At 44.6% G+C, this 19398-nt stretch overlaps 1 protein-coding gene across 4 annotated transcripts in view; it reads left to right on the plus strand.

Annotated features, from left to right (window-relative positions):
• The window catches only part of STYXL1 (serine/threonine/tyrosine interacting like 1), a 43312-nt gene that overhangs the window by 1993 nt on the left and 21921 nt on the right, over window positions 1-19398 (plus strand). For 3 of the 4 annotated variants that reach the window (XM_016199011.2, XM_016199010.2, XM_016199009.2), the window contains exons 2-5: window positions 5760-5863; window positions 7756-7817; window positions 11563-11704; window positions 16447-16592. In XM_016199011.2, the coding sequence (XP_016054497.2) occupies window positions 5761-5863; window positions 7756-7817; window positions 11563-11704; window positions 16447-16592 (453 nt within the window). In that variant the 5' untranslated portion in view covers window position 5760. The remainder of the gene's footprint in view (window positions 1-5759; window positions 5864-7755; window positions 7818-11562; window positions 11705-16446; window positions 16593-19398) is intronic. The other variant, XM_016199012.2, reaches the window with a different exon arrangement.

Raw genomic sequence — 19398 nt, forward strand, 5'->3', positions numbered from 1 at the left:
GGATGTGAGCAGCTGAGTTTAGACCTCAGGCCCACCCCTGCTGCTTCTAAAATACTGAGATACTGGCAACCACTAATAATAGGACCTAGTGCCCCTCTGAACCAAGAGATTTCAGAACCACTTCTGCAGCCTCTGAATCTTTGAAATACTGTGGCCTGGGACTATGACCTCTAACTTTCAAAGTTCAGTCCACAAGAAAGTGTCAGACTGGGATCAAGGAAAGACTGTACCAGACCCTCAGACAACACCCCTGGCCCCCATCACTTATAAACTTGGCCAGATCCTGCTGTGGTCTTTGGCCTGAGATTCTTTGAATGGTGCTTTCTGTCTATTGGACTTGTAGCCATCACAGGCTCTACATGAAGTTGAAAAGAGAGAGAGGGTAGGGGTAAAGGAACTTTTGTTTCCTAAGCTCCTGCTCTATGCCAGGCTCAGTGCTGGGCAGTTTATGTCAGTTACCTCATTGTAACATTCCTATAGCCTTTTTAGTTTGTATTACTGCCTCAATTTGCAGGTGAGGATATTGACACTTGTCAGTATTTAAACCTTGGTCATCCTGGCACAGTCTCAGTTTCCCACAGAGAACCAGGGGGTAGTTAGGGTTGGCTGTGGACCCTGACTCATATCTGTACAGTCCTCTGGTCCTTGCTCAGCCTGAGTCAAGAGCCCAAAGTGAAGTTCATGGTCTGACTTCTCCAGGAACATTAAGTGATGCCTCTTTTCCACCAGAAGTCAGTGCCCATCAATTTTGTCCACCCAGACTCAGTGGGATGAGCATTAGATCAAGCTCTTAGTATCCTGGAACTCCTGTAAGAAGCCTGGGGTCAGGCCCAGCCTCTGGCAGTGATGCCATCAGTTGGCATGGAAGGCCCTAGGCATTGGTCAGGCACAGGGAGGCAGGAGAAAGGCTGGGCTCAGCCAATTTCCCCCTCAGTCTCAAGCTATGGCAACCCAACTGACTGCTTTCCTCAAATATTGACATGTGCTCTCACTGGAGCTAAGCTCGTCAGCCCCTCTGCAGGACTGGGCTGACTGGAAGAGAGAGAGCCATACATGAGCCCCCTGGTTTAGAGTTCAGGTCACCACAGGGACGGTGAAGAACCTTCCTACCGGTGGGTGTCTAGTATGTAGGGACAACGCCTGTGTTGGCACACTGCTCTCCTGAGAGAGAGAGTAGGTGGCTTTGCTTGACACACAGAAAGCTGTGTGGATTTCCCTGATGGGTCAATTAATAGGAAGTTCAGCCTCTCACCCCATCATACCAGATCCCCAGAAGGTACTCCCTCAGACCTCCCTTCCCACCTGCATGCTCCATCAGCCTTGCAAGAACTATCACACTAAACACCCTAAAAGTCTCTTAAGAACAGTTATGCTATGCTGAAAGAGTCCAAAGGAGACTGTCTTAAACTTGGCATTTTGACTCCACTGTTGAACACAGGCTTGGTAGAAATAATCAGTACAAATGAAACTCACAGTGGCAGAAACCATACTTAGTAAAATGTGATTGAGGAATCAAATCTCTATTGTAAAATTCATATGGAAAAAAGACTTGATCTTGGGAAAAATAATCTTGGCTAAACAAAATGGAAAGTGAGAAAAACTAGAATTAACTGAAATACAGAAAATCAAGGAATTAAATCGACTTAATGGAATTCATTAAGGAAAATACTTTTTAAAAAATATATATATATATCTTTATTGATTTCAGAGAGAGGAAAGGAGAAGGAGAGAGAGAGACAGAAACATCAATGATGAGAGTCATTGATCAAGCCTACAGCCAGGGCATGTGCCCTGACCGGGAATCAAACTTTGATCGCCTGGATCCTAGGTTGATGCTCAACCGCTGAGCCACCCCCGGCCAGGCAAGGAAAATACTTTTGGCAAAAACTCAAAAATAGTTGAATGGTTTTATGTAAAAGTGCAATATCAAAATATTCTTAGGGCTTAAACATTGGAGCCAGAACATCTTAAACCCTGCAGAGTTCAGAGTAATGCTGAAAGGGATGATAGTGCTCAGTTCTCCACCCACCCAGGCTAGTGGTGCTCCTGATCTCAGCTCATGGGGCTGTGTCATCTCTCAGAACCATGCTGTGAGATTGAGGAGACTGCTCTCATCCCTTCTGCACTTTACCAGTACATGAGGGGCAGTTCTTGCCTGACCAGGGAGAGTGCTGCCTTTGGGAAGGAGAGAAGTCTGAAGAAGTTGATCCCTGTGGGTGAGTTTTTACCTGGATGCCCAGAGACAACCCCTTGGCTAGTGAATGAAGAGATGGAGGTTGTAATGTGGGAAAGTAGGTAGGAGCTTGAGGATGCGGTGTGACTGATAGATCAGATAGGTTAGGAGCCAGCTTTTAGGTTAGCTTAATGAAGTTGTGGGACTAGACCCAAAGCCTGTCCTCTCTCCCTTACACTTACCACCTCCAATATAGCCTGGAGACAGGGCTTTCAGAGGCAGAGGACCTGACTTGAGGTGGGAGTGGGGAGGTCCTTAGGAATCTACGTGTTGCACCTATATGTATGGCATCAGGTCAAGATGGCCCCATTGGTGAAGGCAGGAGCAGTGACTAATTTATTCATTTAACCCATGCTTCTTGGGCACTGGGTGAGGCTACAGCAGTGAACAAGAAGGGCAAGGTACCTGTCCTAATGAGCCATACATTCCAGTGGGAGGAGACTGATGATAAAGCCAGCAAACAAATGAGTGATAATGTTAGGTGATGGCAAGTGAGATAAAGACAAACATATTCTGAAAAGATCACCCTGACTGCCATGTGAAGATTAGACTGTAGGGAGGAAACAAGAAGTCCAGTTGGAAAGTATTGCATCTTTAGGAGGGAGATAATAATGCCTTGGTCTAGAATGTTAGCCCTGGAGATGGAGAGGAGATAGATTTGGAATATATTTAGGTAGTAGAGCTAATAGAGTGGATGTGAGGGGAGGAGGGAAACAGGATTAGGGATGTGGACTTGTGTAACTAGATGGATAATGGTGCTGTTTATTGAGACTGAGAAGACTGAAAGATAAACATGTATTGGAGGTGTGGGCATGTCTGTATTAGCTATTTGAGATGCTGATTAGGCATCTCAGTGGAGAGGTCAAGCAGGGGTATAGTTTGGGATTCATTGGTATACAGGGGGGACGAGAAGAATCACCTAGACTCTGGATTTTAGAGTGGTGGTTTTCAACTAGTATTTTTTTTTTTATAAAGCAATAATTTTTAGTTTACTAAATGAAACAGACTTGCAGCATAGTCTGCATGAATGCAAAAGTAAGCCATCTACAATAAGTGATAAGGCAACTGGAAAAAAGCATGCATTGGAAAAAAGATTCTCTCAAAATAAAAAATCAAACCATTATGAAAGACTTTACCAAGAACGGTTATATTTTCCCCATCCCATTTGATGGAAGTCAACAAGAGCATCTAGCACTTTGTGTTCATGTCAAATGTCAGATCAGAGCATCCTAACCATGAAGCAAAAAGATTTAAAAAGAAAAACAAAGAAAAAAACCTTTAATACCCCACCCCCAAACCATATAACAGTAACTCCAGAGTTCAGATTCAAAAGAAGAGAAAGTGGAGATTGAAAAGGTGATGGTGGTGATAATCTTACAAATGGGTTTTTGATATCTCTTCTTCCAAGGGACATTTGGCAACGTCTGGAAACTTGTTTGGTTGTTACAGCTGGATTGGTGGAGGTTTGCTACTGGCAGCCACTGGGCAGAGGCCAGGGATGCTGCTAAACATCCTATAATGCACAGATCAGCCCCACAATAGAAGATTGTCTGATTCTGAATATCAGTGCTGCTGAGGTTGAGAAGCCCTGTCCTAGAATGAGAGTATAGATAGAGAAGAAAGGTGACTATGCCCAAGGGCATTCTTATGTGAAGAGAAAACCTGCAAAGAAGACAGCAGGAACAGTCTGAGAAGTAGGAGGGAAGCCTGGAGAGTGTGTGTGGTGGGAGGTAGTTCTAGAGGTGGAGAGTGCTGGGGAAGGAGGAATGCTCAACTGGGTTAAATGCAGCTAAGAAACTCCATTGTTTTGAGCACAGAGAGAAATGACTAGTGGGTTAGGCAAGATGCACATTGTTGATGATCTTGATAACAACTTACATGGTTTGATAGGGTTAGAAACTCCATGGGAGAAGCTTGTACCAATAGCCAACACTTCGCATTTATTTCCTCCCTGCTCAGAACGCCTTACATGTCATTTCATTAATGCTCACGCAACAGGTAGGTAATGATTATGCTCATTTTATAGAAGTGGCAATGCTAATATTATCCCTGTTTTACAGAGGTGCAAACTGAGGCACAGAGAGGCTAATTACTCCCCATAAGGCAGCTCATAGTAAGTGGCACAGCTAGGATTAGGAAGTAGAGAGTTTGGAGATGAGGAAGTGGAGGCAGTGAGTCAACACCACCCTTTTGAAAAGTCTTGCTGTAAAGAGAACAGAAACAGTCTTGCTGTTTGTGTGCTAGTAGGAATGATCCATGTAGAGGTTGAAATTAGAGGGAAGGCTGAGAACTGAAGTCCTTGATGAGGTGAGAAGGATCCAGGGCCCATGTTGAGGGTTTGGCCTTTCCCTGGAGCGTCATACTGGTAACTCTAAAGTGGGTCCTAACTGTTTTGATCAAGATTACCTACCTCTGGACTCAACTTCTCCACCTGTCCCTCTGGTGCTGGACAGCTCCACACAGCCCCCACCCCTTGCTAAAAGAAGGCTTCCCTGCAGGAAGCTGTTGTACAGGCCCAGCCCTTCCCCTTCAGTGTCCTTGGAGCACCAGATAGTCATGCTCAGGAACTAGTGTCTCAGCCCTGCAATAAGGAACCAGAGCCCAAGCTGACTGGGCAGTTCTGTTAATACACGTCAGCAATTCTCCACCCAACATTGACCTTCATGATCCTTATCATAAGCTTCCCCAGGGTCTTTCTTCACTCATTTCCCTCTCCCTGCTGTGGCCACACCAGGCTCTTTGAACTCTCTCAGGTACTGAATGTTCTTACCTTCTTTTTTACTCTCTCTCCCTCTGGCTGTCTTGCCTAGCCCCCGTCTCAGCTTAGCAGTCACATCTCAAACAGTCCTTCTTTGATCCCCGCAACTAGGTTAGGCCCTCTCATTAGCTCCTCCTCCAACATGGTACAGACTCTTTTATAGTGCTTTTCGTATGTTTTTTGTCCAACGTCTGCATTCCATGCTAGACTGTAACCTTCGTGAAGGCATACTTAGTTTACCACAGTTATTTTCAGTGCCTGGCATGTAGTAGGTGCTCAGTAATTATTTGCTAAAAGAACAAATGAATTGGTGACTTTTATAGCTTACTTGTTATTTATGTAGTTCATATGTTGTGTTCAATATTTTATTCTCCTCTGTACACATTTCACTACAAAATTTTATTTATTTTTTATTTTTCAATCCTTACCCAAGAGTATTTTTCCATTGATTTTAGAGAGAGGGGAAGGGAGAGAAAGAGAGAGAGAGAAACATCAATGTGAGAAAGAAACATTGATCGGCCACCTCCTGCACGCACCTTGACAGTATCCAACCTACAAACTTTCAGTGTATGGGACGACGCTCCAACCCGTTGAACCACACTGGCCAGGGCTCGCTACAGAATTTCGAGGCTTTATTGATCATGTCCATGATTACTTTCATCTTTGCCTGAGGATGTGTTAAGAAAGGGTTTAATTTAATATCTTATTTTTTGGCCATTTAAATTAGAAAGAAGTACTAAGCTTCCAATTATTGCTTCTTCCCAATAGGATGGCTGATTTGGTTTTATGTGAACCAACAGAGCTTTACAACATCTTGAATCAGGTTACAAAACTATCCAGATTGACTGAACCCAACTATCTCTGTTTATTGGGTAAGTCCTTTTAAAAGAATATTTTGTGGATAGCATCCTTCAAACATTATTTTTGATGAATCAACAAACTTTTGGGGATGGGAGGAATAAATGACTTTAGAAATCTGTTAGACTTATTAGGCATAGCTTAAAATGCTGCTACTCATTCACATGACTTGGAAATCATCCCAGATTAAATCTAGAAGTTCCTGGAAGACCTGTGTTCTGAATCCTCTTGTTTTAGTGAAATATATCAAACATCTAACAAATATATTGTAATGCTAATAAACACCCATGTACTCAGGTTTAACATAAATTAAATGTTACACACACAGATGTACCCCTCTTTTTACCCCATCCTGATACCATTTCTTTCCCTCCCCAAAGATAACTGCATAATATATATATATATAATATATATATTTAATCCTCACCCAAGGATATTTTTCCATTGATTTTCAGAGAGAGTGGAAGGGAGGGAAGAAGGAGAGAGAGGGAGTGGGAGAGGGAGAGGGAGAAGGAGAGGGAGAGAGAGACACACACATAGAGAAGCATCTATGTGAGAGAGACACATTGATTGGTTGCCTCCCGCACGCGCCCCAACTAGGGCTTGTGATTGAACCTGCAACTGAGGTACGTGCCCTTGACCCTAATTGAACCTGCGAGCCTCCCGTCCACAGGCTGACTCGTCAAACTGATGAGGGCTGTTTTTATTGCAAATGCAGGCATCCCAAAATGTGTGCTTTAAATATTTACACAAATAGTACCATAATGTACAATCATTATGCAACTTGCTTTTTTTTGCTTAAAATTATATTTTTGAGATTTCCCCGTCTGAATGTGAAGATCTAGTTTATTTATTTTGACTGATGATTGCTGAAAGAATATCTTTAGTTTTGTTAGAAACTGCCAAACTGTCTACCAAAATGATCATACTGTTTTGCAATCCCATCGGCAATGAATGAGAGTTCCTGTTGCTCCACATTCTTTTTTCTTTTATTTTAAAAATATATCTTTATTGATTTCAGAGAGAGGAAAGGAGAGGGAGAGAGAGATAGAAACATCAATGATGAGAGAGTCATTGATCTGCTGCAGCCCGAAACCGGGGCATGTGCCCTGACAGGGAATCAAACCCTGATTGCCTGGATCCTAGGTCGACGATCAACCGCTGAGCCACACCCAGCCGGGCTGCTCCACATTCTTACCAGCATTTGGTGTTGTCCATGTTTTGAATTTTTGACATTCTAATAGGCGTGTAGCAGTATCTCACTGTTGTTTTAATTTGCTATTCCCTTCTGACATATGACTTTGAACATCTTTTCATATGCTTATTTGCCATCTCTATAGCTTCTTTGGTAAGGTGTCTGTTCAAATCTTTTGCCCATTTTTTAAATTGGGTTGTTTGTTTTCTTATTGTTGAGTTTTAGGAACTCTGTATATTTTGGATAACAGTCATATGTTGTATTTATGCATAAAGCTTATTTCTGTTCCATGTTCTCCCAACTTTGAGGAGCATCAACAATGCACCTTCTATCCTTAGAGGAGCATTAGAACCTTAGCTCCTAGGTTCTAGAGTCTGAATTTGGGTCTAAAATCCCATGGGGGGCATTTAGAATGAGCTCACTCTGGCTTTGATTTCTCCCCTCCTTGTTTTTTTTTTGGCCTCAGAGAAAACTGCTCCTAAATTAAAGATGCAAAGTTTCACTACCCCTTAAGGGGGTGTGTGGGTGTGATGGGGCAGGTGAGTCATGGTGTGGGCAGCTCAGAATAGCGGAACAGCACCTTGAGTTTTAAGCTGACAGTAACTTCACCTCTCTGCCAAACAAGATGATGATGATGATGAGTTCTCTAAGTAGTTTGGTCATGTGCTCTTTTGCAAATGCAGTTATTAGTTAAATACTCTTCCTTTTCAGACGTGCGATCCAAATGGGAGTACGATGAAAGCCATGTGATTACAGCTCGTCGAGTGAAGAAGGTATCCTGGCAGAGTCAGAATCTGGGGCAGGCTGGCTACCTTACAGGAGGGTGGGAAGGGCAGGAAGTTTTATTCTAGATCCAGGAGGTGGCACCTACTCCTGGACACTGGGCAGCAGAGGCAGGACTGGCCTTGTGCATCCACCCTGAGGGTCTCCCACACTTCTCACACACTCCCTAGGGTGTCCCTCCAACCCCCATGGTCAGCAGCTTTATTAAACAAATACTGAATTAATTCCTTTACATGCCAGGCTCTGTTCCAAACCCTGGGAATAGAACTAATTACAAGATGCCCTTAATTCATTGTCCCTGCCTTTGCAGAGCTTTTGTTCTACTTAGGGAACAGACCATAAGAGGGTCTGTTCCATATAGATTTGCCCAATATGGTTTATTCTACGAGGGAAGTAAACAATATAGTTACTATAACTCAAAGACGGAAGCTGCTCCCTTCCATTTCCATCTGACCCATTCCCATCTTCCTTTCTCCATTTCAACTATTTAAAAAGACAGAGCCCTGTAGCAGTCACCATGCCCCACTCCTGCAGTGAGGCCCTTTTCTCCACCCCAATGTCGTATCTTCTCTCTCAAGTCATTGTCAAGCCTGGCAGCCTTCATTCAGGATCCATCTCTATCTCTGCAGTCCTGACCACATTTTCCACCCTTGACTTCCAGGTTCTCTCTTACTTCCCTCTCTGTCTCTTTGGTTCAGCTTCATCTTCTTCTGCTAGCTATAAAGAAAACCCTGGTCTCCTTCATATCTGTTAGTATTCTTTCTTGCTCAGAGATTTCACCCAAGCTTCCAGCTTCAAGTAGTTGAGCTGTCCTGTCAATTTTACTTCTAAAAATTTGTCTCGTAAAATTCCCACTGCCACTGTGCTGTTAGCATTCTAACTCTGGCTCTTTCCCACACATAACTCAACAGGGAGCATGGGCTCTGGCTCGTGTTTTTCCAGGATAAGCTAGCTGCCTAACAAGCTTTCCCAAACCAATCCATCATTATCTGTTTTTGGTGTGTGTTTTCTTTTTTGCCCCTGGATCTCCAATTCTCTGGCTCCACCCTCTTCCTCTAAATCCCCATTTCAGGCCTTTCTCTGCTTTTTGTAGCCTATTCAGAGCTGCTTCGTGATGCATAACCCTTACCTTCCAACTCAGCTCTCAAGTCTGCATATCCCTTTGATTCTGGCAGCACCCCCAACTCTGGAAAATAGCCATTCTCTCTGTCTCAGCCCTTTAGAACCCCTTAGCCAGACTGACACCCCTTGCCCCCCAGTGTTTTTGCCAGTAGATTGCAGGCCTTCAAGGAACCCCCAGCCCCAACAGGACACAGAGCCTCTCCATCTGATGCTAGCTCCTTCTCCAGCCTCCCCTCCAGCATGCTTCTACTCTCACCTGACACCTCAACAGTATTACCCTGCTGTGTTTCCTTGGTTTTAAGATGCACATATCTCCTCTTCCCCCCATATTTTAACATTTCTGAAATTGAAATCTGTCCTACAATTGATTTACACTTTTAATGTGGTATTGTCTTTCCCCCCCAAAAATGCATATGGTGGACATCTGTTATTTTCTGCCTGGCACCCACCTTTTTTGAGGGGGAACTTCTCTCCCTGCTCAAACCATGGAGGTCTAGTGGTGCTTCCTAAAATAGTTTCTAAACCTTGGCCACAAATCAGCCAAGGATAAAAACTGAACAAGTCAGAATTGGAATTAAAGAAGGCAGCTCTTGCGGTTCTGGTGGTGGAGTTTGGAGGATGGGAGTCTGAGCATCTCTGGTGGCCATGACTTGGGTCTCGGGAAAAGTTGTCTGAGAAGGTGAAGTCAGCATGCTGGGGAAGCAGAAGAGCAGTGCCTGAGAGGGAGGTCTGGGCTTTAGAGCCCTGGTTCAGGTTCCTGAGGACCAGTTGCCCCCTCCCCTGCCTGAAGTATTGTTACATGCCAATAAATCCCTCCCTTTATGTAGCTCCTGATTGTGACTGTTGTTAAATTGGTGGTGCACCTTACAACCATTGGTCTCTTAAGATCTAGGAAACAGTGCATGTGATCCCCTGAACACAGTGCTTGCTCTGAGCACAGGGTGTGTGTGCTTTGCTCATCATTGTATCCTGGATGCTCTGTCTGGTCTCTGGTATTGGGTCAGTACCTATTTGTTGACTAAAGTGAATGATTGAAAGCTGTTCCTTCTGCCTTGAATACACACCCAGCCCTTGTCCATCTGGCAAATTTCCACCTGCCTTTGTAGTCTCATCTCAAATGCCTCCTGCCCCGTGAGCCTTTCTGAGTCCTCCAATTTCCCTTTAAAAAAAAAAAAATCTCTGTAGCCCTAGCAGGTTTAGCTCAGTGGTTAGAGAGTCAGCCCATGGACTGAAGGGTTCCAGGTTTGATTCCGGCCAAGGGCACGAACCTCGGTTGCAGGCTTGATCCCTGACCCCAGTCAGGGTGCATGTGGGAGGCAACCAATAGATATGTCTCTCCCACATCGATGTTTCTCTTTCTCTCTTTCTCTCTCTCTGAAAAGCAATGGAAAACATACCCTTGGGGAAGGGTTAAAAAAGAAAAAAAATCTCTGTATTCCAGAACTTAGTACAGTGTAAGTACAAAGTAGGTCCTGACGAATGTTCATTGAATAAATGAATGAATGAATGTCCAGCCACACTTCTCCCTGCTCTCCCACCTGTTCCAGCCTCTCTGGACTGTTCTCACCTTCCCCTTTGTTCATGCTCATGCAGATGCTCATGCTCTTTTCCACATTCAGAATCCCTCTTTCCTCATTATCACCTGTCTAAATCCTGCTCATCCTCTGAGCACCATCGGTCTGCTAATTTCTGTAGACAAATATGATTTCTCCCCTTCAAGTTCCAGAGAACTTCCCTGGTCTGTACCTGCATAGGCCTTACCTCCCTGCCTTGTAGAGTAGATGTGCACTTGTCCTATCCTGTCAGGGCCTCTATTTTAGCCAGACAGGTCGCAAGGGACAGAGTCAGGCTCAGGTTCCCCTGAGTAGAGGGGGCTTTCAGGAAGCATTGAGAACAAATGAGGACTAACCTCTGCAGGCTGCCACCCAGCCAGGCCTTCGGAGCTCTGGAACACCATGTGGGATCCTAGGCAAGTCTGGTTCTTCGAGAGCTCATTCCCTTCTTGGCAGAAGGCACCCATTGTTCCTGGCCCCCTCAGTCCACCATGACGGTGACTCACCTACTTCCTGACTACTATTCATGACCTCATGGACCTGTTTGCCAATTCCTTCCTTTAACCATATTTATGGCCTAACATGCCAGGCATTGTTCTAGACATTCAGGATACATCAGTGACTATAAAATATCAGATCTTACATTTTACATTTTACAGCTGGCTTCATTTTATCTGCTTGCTTGTGACTTCTGCTTATTCAAATCTTTTGCTTACAGCCCTTTTATGGGGGATTTTGGCTTTGGCCCCTATGGGCAACCACTTACCCCCAGAGAGAGGATGTGTTAGTTCAACTGGCGGGTCAATAGGCCAGCTGTTCTTTGGCCAGGCACTTATTTCAAGTCCTGTCAGCTGTGGTCAGCTTTTCACAGCAGGGGATGTGGGTGTGGAAGATCCTTGGAGTTTAATAGACTCTCTGGTCCACTCTCAGTGCTCTGTGCCTTTGTGTAGTCAGGAAAACAGGCATAGTCCTACCTCCAGCTCCCCCCAGTGCTGGTGTGCAGGGAATATTTTCTCAACTGAACCCACCTACCAAAAGGCTTCTTTTGTGGTTTCTTTAGATGGCAAATGGATATCTTATCCCGGAGTCTGTCGATCTGGAGTGTGTGAAGTACTGTGTGGTGTATGATAACAACACCATCTCCTTGGAGATAATCCAAAGAGATGATGATGATGATGACAACACTGACAATAGAAGGAAAGGTAGGTTTTACACTAGCCACAAGAATAATAGTTAACAGTTATTGAGCACTTTTGCCATCTGCCAGGAACCATGTCAAGTGATCTACCTGGGTCAACTCATGCAGTTTGCAGAACATCCCTATGAGGATGGTAATATAAAGAACTAGGAAGGGTCTGAGATTTTTCCTTCCTTGCAAGATGACAAGTGAGCCTGCCATTGTTTCAGAGATGCTGGCCAAAAACATGAGGCTCCTGGGTCGGAGACAAAGGACTTTATTACTCAGAGCAATAAAAGTAACCAGAATGTCATCATTTTCCTGTATTGGTGCCCAAGCCCCAGTTCTCACAGGGTGACATGAAGAGGGCCAACTACACCTATCCATATAGTGCATTGTATTGTAGAAGAACTCTGAGCTTAGGGGGCCTGAATCTTTTATAATGGGCAGAAAGCCTGCCCATCCTTGGCTCTGGAGGAAAAAACTCTCTCTGTCTTTGAAGGCTGTAGGTTATATAAATATCCTTGAAAAGCCAGTGCCTTGTTCAAAGGACATACAAAGATGTGAGAGACCATGGAGAATTGTCTTCTAATAGGTAACATCCCTGTTTTATAGATGGGGAAATTAGGGCCCAGAAAGGCAAGATCCCACACCTAGTGAATTAGTTATCTATTGCTGTGTAGCAAATTACCTCCAAACTCAGTAGCTTGATATAACAAACATTAATTATCTCATACTTTCTGTGGGTCCAGAATTCAGGAGCAGCTTAGCTAGTAGATTCTGATATAGTGTCTGTCCTGAGGTTGTAGTCAAGGTGTCAGCCAGGGCTGCTGTCACTGGAATGTCTGACTGGGCCAGGATGATCTGCATCTGAGATGACTCTTTCTCTAGGCTATAACCAGGAGGCATCAGTTTCATTATGGCTGTTAGCAGGAGACCTTAGTTCCTCACCACGTAGACCTCTCCATAGGACTGCTTGCATAGCCTCACAACTGGAAGCTGGTTGGAATTTAGTAGATCCTAAATTCTAACACACACTCCCCCAGAGCCGGTGATCAGAGAGAGAGAGAGAAAGGGAAGGCCACATGCCTTTTATGACCTAGTCTTGGGGCTTATACACAGTCACTTCCACCACATTCTGTTCATTAGAAGGAAGTCACTGAGTACAGTTTACCCTCAAGGGGAGGAAAATTAGATTCAACCTTTTAAAGGGATGCATTTGAAAGAATTTATGGACTTTTTTTAAACTACACCTAGTAAGTGGTGGGGCCAGGATTCAAACTCAGGCACTTAGGCTCTGTCCAGTCTTCTAAGGCCTTAGTAGTGATGTTGGAGAACCATTCAAAGTCACTCCAGCCCTGAGCTAGAGCATTAAAATGTGATTGGTTCTAATGTGCTTTACTGAAGCTCCACAGCAGTCTCCATTCAGCCTCTGCTTTGGGCTGACCACCACTGGCCATTGGCATGGGGCTCTGCTGTTTGTGGCTCAGTAACTAATATATGTGGGTGGTTCTATGGGCTAGGGCATTCACACCAACTGTCACTGGGTGGCACTAAGCTTCCATTTTTAATAAAACCAGCCTTCCCAGGATTCCTTAGCCAGGAAATTATCCCCTTTTCCCTGACCTCATCTTGCTGGGTTCTGGTCTCCAATCCTGGGATTGTATACTGGACCCTGAAACCCTAGGAAACAGTGGTCAATAAAGATAACCCTATGTTCTATAACCTCACTGTGCTATGGAGCCCCTGTTCTCACTGGGTAGGAAACCACAATCACAAAACAACAGCAACACAACAAAAACTAAAACCACACATGCACATACCTTGCCCACTCAAGGCGACTTTTCTCCTTAAAGTGGCATCTTTCAGATAAATGCATAGTCTTTTAGGTAAAAGTCCATCTCAAGGTTTCTCTCACCATCCCTTTCTCCTTTCCACTGTTAAGTACCCACCTCCCTAACCTCCAAGGAAATCCGGGCATGGAGGAAAATGGAACCTTCATCACATCCTAGAAGCAGGTGTTAATCTCTGTGTAGTCCTTTTCTGCTGGCCTCTGGAGAAGGTGCAGCTCAGCCTATGTGGCCTTTGGCCATGGGCTGTGCCTGTGGCCAAAATGCCCATGTCTAGTGTAAGTCATGAATGGTTCCCTTCACCTTGACAGTGCATGGTGCTGAGTCTTGGGGGACTGAGCCTTATGCCCTCTTATCCAGGCTCTGCTGACCTTCTACACATGCTCCTGATCCCTGGGCCTTCTGCTACTTTCAGTGTTAGGTTAACCACTCCCCATCTCTGCTGTGTGTGTGTGGGGGGGTGTCTCAGAATCTTAGTGGGAAATAATGCACAGCTGTTTTTAGCACCCCCCCCCCACTGCCACCAGCCAGTGTGTTTCTACCCCCTCAAATGAGTGTCTTCTTAGGAACCCAGGAAGTATCACCCCTTGTCTTGGCCTCTGGGACCCTCTCTCTAAGCTCCTTTTAGCATGCAAGGGCAGCCCCCTTCTTGTATGAGCAAATTTTCCCTTATGTTAAATCATCCTTCCCTGCAAACATGGATTATAGACCCCCACAATGGGTTCATGATATGTGTGTGTAGAGTTCCCTGGGCCAGGGCATTTACACCAACTGTGAAGAAAAAGCTTTGGAAATGTCGGGATTCCTTTTCCCCTCCCTCAGCAAAGCCTGACTTTCAAGACAATTGTTTGACTAAGGACCTCAAATAATTTAACTTAAAGCTCAGGCTGAGTGGTGACTCCCTTGTACCAGGTGGTCACCTCCCTCCCCATGAAGCAGTGGGTGACCCAGTTCAAGGTGTGAGAAACCTCATGTCAATGGAGAACTCAAGATTAATGGGAATGTAAATGAATGAATTTAACGTTTCAAAAACTTTAACCCCATTACATCCTTGGCTGGATAAACTGGGCCCTGGGGTGTTCTTATGGCTTTCCATCTGAGTCTCTAATTGTCTCCTGAGAATGGGCCTTCCTCCATCTCTGTCCCCATTGCCCCTGTGTGTGAATACCCCAGCTGGTTGTATGACATTGGCAGGGAAGCAGCTGTCTGGTTTAAAGGCAGTAGTGGCCTGGGTCTCTCTCCCTAACTCACCCGGGTCCTCTGACCCACCCCATCATTACTCAATCTCTTGCTCAAGAGGGAAATTGGGTTGTGAGATCCTGGGAGACTCAGGGCTCTCTGGCTTCCAAATCAGACCCTTAGGGATGGGCTTTGGCTCCTGCCTCTTCAGCCACAGGTTCTCTCCTGGTCTCACTATTGTCTGCAGGCTCTACCCCCAAATACACTTTCTCCAGTTGGGTCTCAGGCCGCTTTTGTCCTCAGCAGCCCCTGCTGGAATTGGCCTTCTCTCCCTCGACAAAGGTTGAATATAGCTGTCAGAGTCCACGCCAGTTCTTTTCTCCTTTTAGCTAGCTTTCCAAAGTCTGCTGCACAGTATTTCTATTTAGGGGTCAGATCCTGGCCTTAGGATATCTTGGCTTAGCCTTAATTATGCAAGCTTCCTATCACATATATCTAATTTGCTTAGAGTCTAATAGTGATTCTACAGATCAATGAAAGCATTTTATTTTATTTATTATTATTTTAATCCTCTCCTGAGGATAGTTTTTCTATTCCTTTTCAGAGAGAGTGAAAGAGAGAGAAAAAGAGAAAGATCAATGCAAGAGAGACACATCAATTGGTTGCCTCCCTCTCCAGCCTCTACCTGGGCCAGTGATTGAGCCTGCAACCGAGGTATGTGCCCTTGGCTGGAATTGAACCTGGAACCCTTCAGTCCATGGGCCAATGCTCTAACCACTGAGCAAAACCGGCTAAGGCTCAATGAAAACATTTTAGATTAAATTGACTTGAAAGTCACAATGAGATACCACTTCACACTCATTAGGTTGGCCATAATAAAAAAGATGAGTGTTGACTGGGACGTGGAACAATTTGAACACTCCTATGCTGCTGGTTGGAATGTAAAATGGTGCGGTTGCTGTGGAAAACAGTTTGGTGCTTTCCTCAAAAGTTAGATGTAGAGTTGTTATATTGACCAGCAATTTCACTCCTAGGTATGTACCCAAGAGAAATGAAAGCATGTACACACAAAACCTTGCACATGAATTTTCATAGCAGCATTACTTCTAATCACCAAAAAGTGGAAACAACCCAAATATCCATCAAGAGATGACTGGGTAAATAAAAGGTGATAGAGCCACACAATAGAATATTATTCAGCTACAAAAATGAATGAAGTGCTGACATGTGCTACAGCATAGATGAACTTTGAAAACATTATGCTAAATGAAAGAAGCCAGACATAATGGGTGATTCCATTTATATGAAATGTCCAGAACAGGTAAATCCATAGAAAGAAGTCAGATTAGTAGTTTTCTAGAGCTAGAGGAAATGAGGAGTGAACCCCTCTAACTGGTATAGGGTTTCTTGGGTGATGAAAATGTTCTAAAATTGTGGTGATGGTTACACAACTCTGTGACTATACTAAAAACCATTGAATTGTACACTAGCTGTAACATGTACAAATTGGTGACGTGTACGGTATTCAACAGGTGGCATACAATATATGATACTATATATATTTACAGAAAAAGGAAGATTAGCTTCCTTGGTGGTAAATTTTAATTGTAACACTCATCTCTATTTTTGCTTCAGCTTCCTAGATAATTGCTTTTCAGAATAAAGTGGTGATTCATTGGAGCTTTAGACAAATGGTGAACACATAGCAGACATTCATTTCTTTGGTCTCTACTCTTAGAACTGGTGCTTGGACCTGCCATTGAGTGTGGCAGAGCCATAGCCCACCTCACCCGCAACCCCATCCAGATCCTAAAAGGGGGCTACCAGCGCTTTTCAGCCATGTACCACTTCTTCAGGACACAGAAGATCATCTGGATGCCACAGGTAAGGCAGGGTGCTGAGCACAGGCAGGCTCAAATGGGAGTATGGCCTTCCCTTGAGGACCACAGGGTGGGGAGCAGCGTGGGAGAAAGGGAAGGAGACAGACAACATGGAAAAGATGGAAGAAATATTGAAGACTGGGCTTGGAAAATGAACTTGGGGTAGCCAGGAGATCCAGTCCAAGATTATGAATTTATAATATCAGATTTGGGCAAAAGCCAACATGGTGTTTAAGAGATGGGGCCTGTTCAGAGGGCAGGGTCTCAGAGGAACTCTGGATGGTGGGTTGCAGTCAAAGTCAGACAGGAATGGGTGTCATGATTTGAGGCTGCCTCAACTTTCTTAACTTTGGGGTCTAGAGGATACAAAAGGGTGGGAAAGTAGTCCCTGCCTATGAGAAGTTCTCATATAGTAGGGGAGGCAAGGGGTGTGGCCAAGGGGCGCACCAGGAGAGGCACTTCCCTCTGGAGCCAGACCTGAAGCAGGAGGAGCTTGAGAGGAAGAGGGATGAGGGCATCTAAGCAAGTATTGGGTGGCAATGATTGGCAGGCTGGGACAGGTCCCCAGAGGGCATTGTGTAGTATCTGGTTTATTGAGGAGTCTGACTTTAGTGGAATGTAAACATGCAAGGCTTTCATTCCTTCCAATAATTGGCTTTAGCTGTATTCTCATTTTTGCCCTTAGAACCATCTTGGGCAGATTCCATACTTTCTGGCCAGTTTCAATTATGAAAAATTTCAATTTAGTCATAAAATGATAGAGGAAATATGCATATTAACTGGATATTTGATGATAGTAAGGAATTATTATTATACAGGGTGGGGCAAAAGTAGGTTTACAGATGTTTGTATGGAAAATAATACGATATAATAATAATGCAAGAATAAACTGTTTTGCTTACTCATAACTGTAATCCGTAGTTTTTAGAGAAACATAATGAAATATTTATGGGTAAAATAATATGTCTGGGATTTTCTTCAAAATAATCTGGGGTAGGTTGGGAAGTCAGTATAGATGAAACAAAATTGGCCATTAGTAGATAATGTTTGCAGAGGGGTGATAGATCCAGGGGTTTATTACACTGTTCTTTCTACTTTTGTGTATTTTTGAAGTAATTTTTAAAAAGCGAGTAAGAACAGTCAGTCTCGTACAAGCTAGGCTAGTATGACATTCCAATCTCAAACCAAATCTTATCTCTTCCCATCCCCTAGAGCTAGGCAGCCTTTGGTTTGCTGGGGATTGGAAGTGGGGAGGGGTGTGGTTTAGCTTCAAGGACACCTCCCCTCTTCTGACTTTCCAGCCTGGCCCCTTTGGTGCTGAGGGTCTGGGGGGAGGGGGGGCTGTCTTGTTTGGCTGGCTGCTGTCAGTGGAGGGGAGGTGCCTTCTTCTCACTCTGACCCCACTAGTTCTGTATGCTGCTGATGGCCTTTGCTGCTGGTTTTCTTGGGGTTCTGTTCAGGGACCCTGTCTGTTACTGAGGATCTCTCAGAGAGAGCGAGCCAGCTGAGAATTTATGCTAGGAATACTCCTATTTCCCTTTCTTTCCCTTGGTAGCCCATAAGCCCCCACTGCATCTATACTCCTTCACCTAAATCCCCTAATGAGCCACAAGGAAGTGTGATGATGGGGAATGAGGCCCAGGCAGACCTCAATGAAGCCCCTTCTTGCCTTGCCGACTTGGCAGTTCCAGCCAGCCTTTCCAAAAAGGTGGGGATCCATGTCTGAGGTCATACTTGTTCCCAAATCTAGGATATTCATGTCAAGCTCTCCAGAGGACTGTGTTCTCCTTCCACGGAGGTAACTACACTATGATTTTCAGCTCAACAGGTATATAGCCAACCTCCCCATCCCACAGACACTCCTTACTGGCTTTGCAGTGTTCCAAGGCAGTATTTCTCTACAAACATGACGCTGCTGATAACTCATTGCCCCTCCCCTTTTAAAGCTTTACTAAGATATAATTGACACAGGAATAACTGAACATGTTTAAAATATACAATGTAGTGAGTTTTGACATGTGTATATACCTGTGGCTTGCCCTCACCCTCAGTCTTATATAGATTGGGAAGAGGAGTGGGATCATGGCTGCTAGTAGCTATCAGGCCTGGTGGGGAGTTCTTCCCTAGTTGTTTGTGGTGTTCTCTAGAATGTAGGTGCTTACTATTTGCCTTTGCCTGCTCTGTTACTAATTTGGGAGCAAGAGTGAAAGCCACACTCCCTTCCTGTTATTGTTTTGATACACTGTAAAGCAGGGGTGTCCTTATTGCTCCCCAAGAAACTCCTCCTTCTATGAGTGGAGATGGAGGTGCCAAATTTGGACTCTGAAAATGCCCCTCTACCTTAGACAGTGCAACCTATAATTTCCTGTTTTACATGTGGTATCCCTTAAGTAGGATTTCACCTTGAGCAAAGGGGTTCTGTGACTAAAAGGAGTGTGAAGGCCACACTAGAGAGAGATGATGGTGAGCCACTGAATGGTTTTATGTCAAGGGGTGGCATGGTCAGACTGCACTTAGATCAACTCTGATTGCAGTGCAGAGAGCAGATCAGTGGGGACAGGGTGGATTTGGGGAGACCTGCTAGGAGATAGGGATGGAGAGGAGATGATAGATTCAAGAAATACTTAGGAAGTGGCATTGATTAAAATGGGGCATGTGGGGCCATAGGAGAGGGAGGAAGAGTCTAGAATAATGCCATAGTTTAGGTGTGGGTGACAGGTAGTCTGTGGTGTGGCTTATTGAGGTGGTGGACTCAGGAGGAGGAGGCAGTGTGGGGAGAAGGCAGTGGGCTCAGTTTGGACATGTTAATA

Source organism: Miniopterus natalensis, chromosome 3 (genome assembly GCF_054644295.1).
Source record: "Miniopterus natalensis isolate mMinNat1 chromosome 3, mMinNat1.hap1, whole genome shotgun sequence".
In the NCBI taxonomy this organism is placed as follows: domain Eukaryota; kingdom Metazoa; phylum Chordata; class Mammalia; order Chiroptera; family Miniopteridae; genus Miniopterus; species Miniopterus natalensis.